A 10,918-nucleotide genomic window follows, 5' to 3' on the forward strand; every position below is an offset into this window, starting at 1 on the left:
TGTGTGTGTGTGTGTGTGTGTGTGTGTGTGTGTGTGTGTGTGTGTGTTGTAGATGCAGGCTGCGTCAGTTACGCGTACTCAACATGAAACTATCTTGTGTTTTCATTGGGCCTAACTGGAGAATTCAAATCGTTGAAACAACGCCAGTGCAGCTAGAGCGCTTTAATGGAAATTGGAAATATTTTTAGAAATGGATGGGGGTGAAAATAAAGGCTGCGTACACGGAGAATGCTGCTCAGTTTTGCCCCCATTTCTCTACATCGGAGCGACGATGAGCACTGAGTGTCTGTCCGGGGCCAGTAAGTGTTTTCCAATGAGTGCTGTTCCACAAAAGGCATAGATTTATTTCTCTGCATGACAAAGAATTTGGAGCCAATCAACAGCTTCACTCACAACTGTTTCCAAAGTTATAGGCCTGTGCGTCAGTATAACCACAACAACAAGGTGCGTGTTGGTTTTGGGCACAAACTATCATTAATCAAGGTACTTTATCTTAAAGAAGTTTCAGGCATTTTGGTGTTAACGTGTTTTTTATGTTTGTATTTTATTTTATAATAGATGGTTTGTTTGTTGGCTATCTGCTATTAACCTCAGATGACTTATTTTTAAAAAATGGCTGCTTTGATATTTATTTCCAAAGACGGTCCTTAAAATCAGAACTTATTTTAATAGAAGAAACATGTATATATATGTTATATAAAAACAACCTATATTCAAACGGTTCTATAGTAAATGAAAATATTAGAGAGCTATCCTGACTCGATCCGGGTCATTACACCCCGCCCTGGATACAGAAGCCCTCAGGTTATTGTCTACACTGTTAAAAAAAATATGACAATCGTTACTTTAATTTTGCTGTAATGGAACAAATACTGGGGTTTTAAATACGCGTTTCAGTTAAATATTTGTATTTTTTTGCATATACTGTGGCCGGGAATATTTGTCCTTATTTATCACATTGAATGGAAGACAAGACGTCCTCTTTGTCCAAGGTTTTGAGGTCATAAAATATGCAATTCAATAAAATATGAAGAGCCCTGAATTAAATATGAAACAAAACTGATTGAACCGAACATCAATAGTGTTTCTATAGGAAGGCTACCCTCCAACAGAGTAAAACTCAAATTTACATTTATTTTATTTATTTTTTCTATGAAAAGGACATTTGGACTTGCTGCAAAGCTGCTTGCATTCATGTACTTTTAAAAAGTCGTAATATAGAGGTAAAACAAATCGTATGTACACAATAGATCGGCCCAGCCAATACAGCAGGCGTAGAGGTTCAACCTTTATTTTAACTCGGAAGTACATAAAAAGAAGAGAATCAGTGCGTAAAAGGAAAACGGTGGGCAGTTTCTGCCCAAAAGAGTTAAAGAAGTCAGTGCTCCCTGATCTGTAGTAGACTGTGATTTCAATAGTTATGTTGCTCCCTCAGTGTTAAGTTAGTCTGCAGGCCCTCATAACAACACAGGCCTCCATCTTTAAGCATGACGACATTGCATAACGTCTCACCAGAGAGGCAACAAACCCTCCTAATATTCAGATATTACAATTTACAGATTTTTCTTCACGAGCTCCAGGGCAAAAAAACACGAGAGCTCAAATGGAAACTTTGGCGAGCAGAGGAGGAAACCAGCGACTGTACGCAGACACGCTGACCTCTCGGTGACCCCCCCGGCCTCTCTGCGGAAAATCACCCAGACTCAGCTTCAAAAACAAATCTGCGGGCGTCGTTCGCTACAAGAACAAAATGTTAAATATCTCCCCCCAAAACCGGCGCACACCCCGGATCCTTCTACAGGCCACGTCCTCCTCTGATGGGACACCATTAACCAGCGACTATATGAACACCCATAGATCTCATGTGACAAACATAAGGAATTCATGTGATCAGCAGTAGGGGTTTAATATAAAGCTGTCTCACAGGTGACAGCAGCTACCACTATATACATATATAACAATAGTAATAGTAAACGTAAAAAATGACTATTGCTGGAGCTGCTACGATTACAGACAGCTTCTGGCACTGACCGACGCTCTGAAGAAGCAGGCCGTTTTAAATGATCTTTTTGTCCAGATCACGTCTATAATCTTTGCCATTTTTCACCCTCGTGTCTCTCTTCCTCTCACGTTCTGTGTGTCGTTGTTATGTCCACTTTACTAAACGAGCTGCTTGTGAATATGCCACAGGACACCGCACGGCTAAACGTTCAATACAAGATAAAACTAACCATAATATCCACACAGCGAGGACTGATAGCCCGATATATGGATTATGTCCACAGCAAACAATTACACCACGCTGCAACAAAAGTAAAATATCTTGCACAAAAATACCAGTTGCAATTTATTTTTTTACTTTTTTTCTTTACGGAATTCTTAGTGGAGGGAACCTGCTGAGTTTTTGTTCTTGGAAATCATTACATACAAAACACCTGCTTCATGCAAACTGCAGTGATTCAAAACATGCCTCACATAATAATATATTTTGAATTCTGTTTTTCCTCCTCACGGAGTTTCTGTTTACGTGCTGAAATAGTTATTACGAAGGTCCTCAATGCAAATAACACACATTTAATGTGCAGTTTATTTTTCCATAATTTAACGTGCAAACGTAAAATCAAATACAAATGTTTGAGGCTATTTAGACTTGAAAATATCATTCCAAAAATCAGCTATAATTATATAGTTTTTGTTTTTAAAATTTACGAAAAATAAATGGCAACAGATTTTGTTCACTGCATTTTAAAAGTGTATTCTGACTGCTGTGATTTTACTTCTTTTTCAGAATTGTTTTAAACGGTCATATAGAGGCGACAGGCTTCCAGCAGGAGGGCGTGGACACTCGTGATAAATTAAATATTATTCTGATGGTCATTAACATAACGTTGGCACACAAAGACGATCAGCTACTGGCAAGTAGCCTAACACACACACACGCACACACACACACACACACACACACAGATCTCTTTTTATAGCGGTTATCGATGAAGAGCTGAATGATGTTTTTTCTTCTTTTCAGCTCCTTTGTTGATCAAACCCAAACAGTCTACAGGAGTAACTGTCTCCTGATTATCCTCAACCGTTTTCCTTTGTTGTATTTTCTGCTTTCAGCTCTTGTTAAATATAATCATCCACTATATGTTGGAGAAAAATAATACTAAAATATGAATTCATTGTTTTGACTGTTAATCTGGCGAAACAATTATATATTTTTCCAAGTGAACAAAGGAGTAGTTCACAGCTGATGTACCGTGAAAGACAACATGCTTTAATTCTATATTAGAATTAGTTGTATTCTAAATGACTCTCTACGGGTGTGGTGTGGTTTGGTGTTACAATCATTTATGTATCACGGAAGTGAGAGTATAGCCTATTGTTACCACAGCAGGAGCCTTGTTTGTGTAGTCCACCCTGCACCAGAGGTGTTGTATTGTTTAACATCAGTCCAAGTGTGAGACACGTTCAAGTTGAAATGTGCTAATATCAGCTTCCTTCAGTTCATTATATTTTACAGCAGTGTTTTTAAATGGGAGATGCACCAAACAACTCCACAATCAAGTTCCCTGTTTAGGAGACTTTGTCCCACACATGAGATATTTACATGCATCTTTTATAATGTGTTAATCCGGGGTGAATGGCCTAATTGTGGAAAGAACAACAGTGACGTTAAAATAGCCCCAGTTTCCTGGAAACTCCCACAGATTCCCAGTTTCAGAATTAGTTTTGGCGCAACAGAATGAATCAGTGTTTGTTTGGTTTTCGTTCACTCACCTCTTACTAGTATCCTCCGACAGTAGTCGGGGTCCACTCCCAAAAGTTTGTCGTGTCCATCTTCGCTGGAGGACGTCGGAGTGGACGCCGATGTCCCCGGGGTGTCAGTGGTGCTCTGAACCGGGGACCGGCTCCCTATCTCGGCGCGGCACTTGGTCTCCATCCGGTCCGGACACAGCGGGTTGGGTCCACAGCGGTGGTTCCCATCGCCCATAGTCGTGGCCTGATCGAACATCTACAAGTAGCCGAAGTTGCACTCTCTAAGATGATCTCTCCCTCCTCCTGGTCGCTGCTGCTCACCCTCGCCTTTCTACTTTCTTCTCCTCTTTGCAAGTGTTCTCCAGAGAAGAGGAGAGCATGCCCCTCTATCCCTCCAGAAAAATAAAAAAGTAGATCCAGTTACAAAGGAACCATGCGGTCCTGCAACGGAACCGAGGTGTGCTTCAGGTGTCGCGGCATGACGCACGGCCCGGAGTCCAAACAGAGTTATAGAGGGGAGGGGGGGGAGTCAGCTAAAGCAAGGGGGTTGAAATCTCGGGATCTTGCTCTAACTATAGTAGCCAAGAGGCGCAGAAGAAATGCATGGTGCTGCTTGTAAGGTACAAGGGGGCAACCAGATCTGTGGAGGAGGTGCCAGAAATACACGCACACACTGCTCGCCCACGTAGAAATAAAGTGAGAGGCGGTGCGCAAGAAGAAGAAGAAAAAAATAGCAGCGGTCACAGTTCAGCGGGCACAAGCCAGGGAAGAAAGTTTCTCCTGGTGTGTGTGCGGAGCAGCAGCAGCCTGTTACTTCACCCCCCGGTCACATCGACTGCCTGGATCCGTGATTGCATGTTGTTGGCGGTGACGTGGCCACGTAAAGGGGCTCGGTGGTCTTCTGCTTTTGGAGAGCCCACAAGACAAGATGTCTGTGTTGGAAACCCTTCAGGAGGGCGACTGTCGGGAAAATGGGAAATGGTCACAAATAAAGTCTGGAGCGCTCGTGTCTGTTGTTTTTCTTTTCTTTTCTTTTTTTTTTTTTATAATTTGCTTTGCAGCTGAAACATCACGTCTGCGCGGGGCGTCCTGGAACACCCTGCCCACACGACCGGAGCGGAGACGACGGTGTGAGGAGAGTATTTGTGGTGACACGGTGCACTTTACAGAGGCAGAAACCCCGCACGTCATTTCCTGCCCACGCAGGCTCGTCGCTGATTGGTCCGCCCGGCAGGGCACGTTTTGACAAGAGGGCGAGCGGCTCTGCAAACCTGGATCGGGCACGGAGACATGAGACGATGGTTGTGTGCGCTTTGCGCTCTGGAAACAGCGCTGCCCGGGCTTCCCCGCGGACTCTGTCTGACTCTGACGTTGTTTCTTTTTTATTTTACGGCTGAACTTCATAGCTCCGAAAACAGTGCGAGTGCAAAGAGAAACAGACTGAATCCCTTCTGACCCAGTGAGGCACAGCTTTTAATTACATTTAAAAATGCATCACAGTTTATTCCCTTTAGATTGCTCTCATTCACGGGCCTCAAATTCACAATATGAAAATAAATATCATCTTAAAAACAGAATTCAAGCAACATAGGCGAAATAAATGCATAGTCCACAGGTCAAGTATATATAGCAGAGTTAGTGACTTGTTCTGTTAGTGTGGGGCGTTGCTCTGCCACAAAGAGCAACGCAAGCTAAATGTCCGAGTTTGGATGTCTGTTATTGTTTATGTCCTATGCGTGCTGTTTCAAAAGATGTGACACAATCCTGGAGACAATTCAAGATCTGTAATATCAGCACAAACTATCACTTCATCTTAAAAACAAGATAGAGGCCCGAACTCATATTGGTCACATGCTGATATCTATGTTGAGGATTGGACACAACACCAACACATGCACGTTATAATAATAACTCACAACCTAAACATAACTCACAAACTAAAGCCTGGGGGGGAAAAAGCAGTCTGAACAAAAGTTAAACATTCAACAGGTGTCTTTGTTATTTTGTCCACCCCTTCTTCACACACAGTTGCCTCGAGTCTTGTTTTTATGAAATGTCGATGGCACCCTGCACTCCTCCCTGCAACACACAAGCTGTTCGAAGCACCAAATGATAGAGTTAAAAAAAAGAGCATGAAGTCAGCTTTATATCTGTTTTCCATTGCAGATAAAAAAAACATCTCATTCATGTACTGTATATATGCTGCCATCTTCCTCATACACCAGCCCATGTTCTGGTGTTGATGGTTCAGCCTGCAGTTTGTTGTGATTGTAAGATGATGTAAATAAATAAATAAAACAGAGCTGCAAGCATGACTGATGAACTCTTTACAGGTGAAACATCTCTGAAAAACGCTGCGGAGAAGACGAAGTGGAAAAAAGGGTGTTTTGAGCGGGATTATATAATTATAGTTTTACCGTGTGTGTTTTTTCCTTATTTTTCTTATCCGAGGCCGTAATTACTGCACACAGCCATGGGTCGTTACTCCTTTCAGCTGGCCTAATCTCACAGAGGATGAATAGAAACTGTCAATCAGACGCTGCACTCAGCAGCGAGACAAGAGGGGACTGATTGCTGCTGCTGTGCTGCGACACACACACACACACACACACACACACACACACACACACACACACAGGTTTTCTTCCTTCTTCTCTCCAGTGTCTTCACCCGCTCTTCCTTCACTGATGCACGACTAAAACCCTCCAAAAAAAGCAGATTTGTACCACGTTTAACTTTTATGAAGACTGCTCATATTTTGATTTCAGTCTTTCAGGCAAATTAGGGCACATTTTTAGTGTCACTCTGAGATTATCATATTTTAGGAATAACATGTGCTTTTGCTGCAAAATATGCCATACAGGATGTATGCTGCATATAGATAGTTTAAAACAGGAAGTTAGAGGTTTGAACATATGTTTACATGTTAACCAGTATTCTGTATATATTTCAGTTGCATAAAAAATGATCGATTACACGGTTGAGTTAAAATGAGCTTCATCTCGACCGGCTGCAACAATCAAATGATGTTTCCATGTTACTGCATCAATGATCCTATATGAGTACTTTACACTTTATTGAGTTGAAAGCCGGACCTTCAGATTATCTTAATATCATGTTGTTACTACTTTTACTTGATTAAAGGAATTAAAGTCTAACAGCCAGTGTCCTCTTTGATCACTTCTTTATCTCTTTTAATTCATTTCCCATGCCATGATTTTTTAATAACCAATTTATGGCAGATATATCTGCCTTGAGGAGATGTTCAGGCCTAGAATAACTTCATTATTGTGTCGTTTTATTACCCCGTGATGATCTGAATGCACTTTCAGCGTGAAACCACTGCAATCAGGGGGAAAAACTCGGCCAATGTTTTTCTCCTGATCAAATCAAAACTCATTCCTTTAAACGTCAACCCCATTTTTATTCTCATAATTTCATCATATTTCTGTTCCACTCAAAATCCCAATTACACTATGCTGCAGATAATAGCCAGAGTAGTACAAAAAACAGAGCTACTCCCTGCATGTACTTGCCCGCAGGCCAAAAGGAGAAAAAAATGTTTATTTGCACCACGCACCGACAGCCTCATGACCCCTCTTCCCCGTGTGCGGCTGGATTGCGGCCTTGTGGAGATGAATCTGATCAATCAGATCAATCAACAGAGATTACTGTAATCCCAGAGGTCAGAGGGAGGGCACTGGGCCACTGAGAGTTCACACATCCCACACAAGCTCCAGACAAATCTGTGCAGGAATGGCAATCATTTGGCCGCATAGGAGTACGTGGAAGTGTGCATTTATGTAAAGATTAATTTCAGATGATTCGTAACAACCTGGTGCAGCGTTCAATGTAGCTAGCAGAAAAACAGCAGATCAATATCTTTATCACAGCAAATTCTTTGCCAATGCTGCTGCATGTGTCTATTTTTAATTATTAGTATTATGTCGCACACGTGTTATTATTGAAATACATTGGTGGAAATGCGTTGGATTCGGTATAAAAGCTCTATAACAGCTGCTTAAAGTGGAGGCAGGCACGCTGAGGGTTTTTTTTTTGGTGGTGGTGGACCTGGTGAGAAAAATAAGTCAAGATTCAGGTGCGTTTATGGAGCTTTGTTGAAATAAAACCTAGGAAAGAGGAGGGAATGTGAAATACGCATGAGCGTTGATGGACACGCAGCTTTACGCACCATTTATTGGAGTTTATCATCCACGTTAACAGACACACTGGCCTCGTCTTCATGATGATATCTCAGCGACTGAAGTCAAGTTAGATTTCCGCCTCTTTCAGAGTCATACATATTTAAACAAAATAACATATCTTTATGCTTGTTCCCGTCATTCTCAGAAGGTCATGAACTTTATACAACTTTTGTTTACAAGATGTCCCGGTGTAGTGAAGTGAACGCGTAGAACTGAAATCATGTTGCACACAACAGGCGCAATGTATCTGCTTTATAAAGTAGATTACACAATACAAATAGTACAAATAATACAAATAAGCAAGCATTTACGAAAACAAGCGTCATTCCGTTTAACAGAATGGCTAAAACAACAGGACCATCGTGCAGATTTTAACGAAATTTAGGCCGTTTTATAAACATATGAATTGTTCTTCGTCTATTAGTTTGAATTTATATTCACCGACTGTCAGTGAAATCTCCCGCATACGAACTACGATGTCAATCAACAAGATTCTGATAAAACAAAAAAAGTTTATTTCACACTTTCAACATGAAAAAGATTCATTTAAAAACAAATAACATAAAATAAAGTGATATCAAGATGTGTAATTAGCGCCAACACGTTCTGATATATAATGCTACACAACATATTTAGCTTGTTGTGTTGTGTTAAAGGGACACACTGTAGATTATTTTAAATAAAGGTTTAGGATGAATAATTGTAAAGCAAAGGCTTAAAAATAATATTTCTCTCTTTTAACCACCTGCAGATTTGACCAACATTCATCACCAATACACACCAGCATGTGAATTATTTAGACGCTGCAACGAGCTCATTAATGCATGTTTACTACACATGGATGCTATAACACTAACACCTACTATCTATAACTATAACTAAACAGGTGTTTGTAGCCAAATTAATAACCTGCAAAAATCTGTCACATCAAAAATTGTATATTTTAAAGCATTTTAATAAAAGTACACAGACTTGTGTTAGTAAAATAAAATCACAAACAGAGAGAGAGAAAGAAATAGATTTTGCATGTGAACGAAGAAAAAATAAATTCTTACAAAACGGATCCCCCGCAGCTCCGCATCTTCACCAGTCTTCTAAAAAATAATACAAATACAAATAAAAAGGTGGTTTCTGCGGATGTCTGTGGTGATGTTTAGTGGTTAGTGTCGTGCAGCAGCGGAGCTGTTTTGTCCGAGTTTAGCTCAGAACTCAAAGTGTCCCAGAGAGCAGAGCATCGCTCTCTGCTGAACTCTTCAAACTTTTGTTTAGTTCCTGTGAACCCAAACACGTGCAGTTTTCTGTGTTCGTGTCTTTCTAAACATAATTCAAACAACCAATAATGCTTTCTTCATTTTCAAACGTCTAATGGATATTTAACGTTTTCAAACTTAAGAAGTTTAGTGTGTGTACGACTCGTGCTACTGATGCATTCAGTGTTGTTTAATGTGCATGTTCAATAGCAAAGGTTAGTTAAGATTTTTATATAGAATCCTCAAAGTCCTCACGTTATTTATGAAGTAATACAACAAAGAAAATAAAGTTTTAAATTTAAATTTGAAGTCGTTTTTCAGCACAAACTCACTTCTGCACTTTTGTCCTTAAATATTCATGTTAATCTTGATAATGTGAACTAAAAGAGCAGCAGGTCATGCAGCAGCTAAAACGAACCTTAACTTATTCTTTCTTCTTTACATCTGCACACACAGACTGATGTCTATGTCCCGTGGTCCTGTCCTATTCAACTGTTTTATTATTTGTGTTGTTGCCTGCATGTGTTATTTACTGTATTATGAATTATTTAGAATTAGTTGCTGCCAGTTTAATCAAAAATCTCACTGATTTCACTGATTAAAAAGTTGTTTCCGTATCATCATGGAAACGTTGTGAATTCTAATAAAAAATGCATTTTGTAACTGAAATGTTCTCAGCTCAAACATTTCTATTAATGCAATTATTCTGACACATCTCTAATCTTCCATCAACCTTTGTTATCCGTAAAAAATAAAATATGCAATACATCCATGTTTGAAGAATATGTTTTTGGACTTAAAGGGTTAATCACTAAGAAAGTTTAAAAAACATAAAAACAACATTGATGTTTTCCATGCAAATCAGTCTCTACAAGTATAAAACAACAAAGGAATCCACACTGGAGTGAGATCACCGGAAAGAAATCTAGATAGAAGAAAACACTTACAGATAGATTTCAGTCTCTCATACTTTTGATTAGCTAACCAAATAATGTTAATGTGTGTGATTTTACATATCACTTTGAATGAAATTTCTAACTTATAAATATGAAAAAAGAAACACAAGTAAAAAGTTACACGTTGTGTACCTTCAGTCCAGTACAGTGACTGCAGTAAAATGGCAACACAAGAGCAGCAGAGTCCTAAAACTATGCTGGATGTCAAAAACAGGTGTTTTATTCGCAGCTGTGGGACGGATTTGGGTCTCGTTTGAAAGTTGACACAGTCACGGTGCAGCACAGAGTGTCTCCAAAAAGTTAAAAGGATCAGTGAGTTTCTGCTCTTTAAACAGAACAGGACTTCCTGCTGTGTTCTGCTGCATGTAGACCAGTTCATCTTGAAATAAACCCAAATTCTAAGAAGAATCTGAAAATGTTGATATTTTATTATTATTTTAATCTCACATGAAAATCTATTTTGTGTAGCGGCGTAGTCCGCCACCAAGTGTTGCTGCTGTGAACTGACAGAAGACGCGAGAGGTAACAAAGCTCAAACATACACACAACTTTATTCATTTTGGACATTTAAAAAATACAAATCACACACACAGAAGACAGATATCAACAAACAAACTGCTACCTTCTTCAAACAGTTAACTATTGAGTTAACTGTTTCACTTTTACCCTAAGATAAAACAAAGCACACTTTGACATATTACTCGCAATCAAACATCAAATAAATCCAATAAATAAATCCAATCCGTACGAC

The 10,918-nt window shown here is 39.7% G+C and overlaps 1 protein-coding gene across 1 annotated transcript in view; it reads right to left on the reverse strand.

Annotated features, from left to right (window-relative positions):
- vax2 (ventral anterior homeobox 2) overlaps nt 1–4,878 on the reverse strand; it is a 19,189-nt gene extending 14,311 nt beyond the window's left edge. The window contains exon 1 of the mRNA XM_031851436.1: nt 3,778–4,878. Coding sequence (XP_031707296.1) covers nt 3,778–4,012 — 235 coding nt within the window. The 5' untranslated portion in view covers nt 4,013–4,878. The remainder of the gene's footprint in view (nt 1–3,777) is intronic.
- Nucleotides 4,879–10,918: the final 6,040 nt, after the last annotated feature.

Source organism: Anarrhichthys ocellatus, unplaced genomic scaffold (assembly GCF_004355925.1).
Source record: "Anarrhichthys ocellatus isolate YVR2014 unplaced genomic scaffold, GSC_Weel_1.0 scaffold11, whole genome shotgun sequence".
Classification (NCBI taxonomy): Eukaryota; Metazoa; Chordata; class Actinopteri; order Perciformes; family Anarhichadidae; genus Anarrhichthys; species Anarrhichthys ocellatus.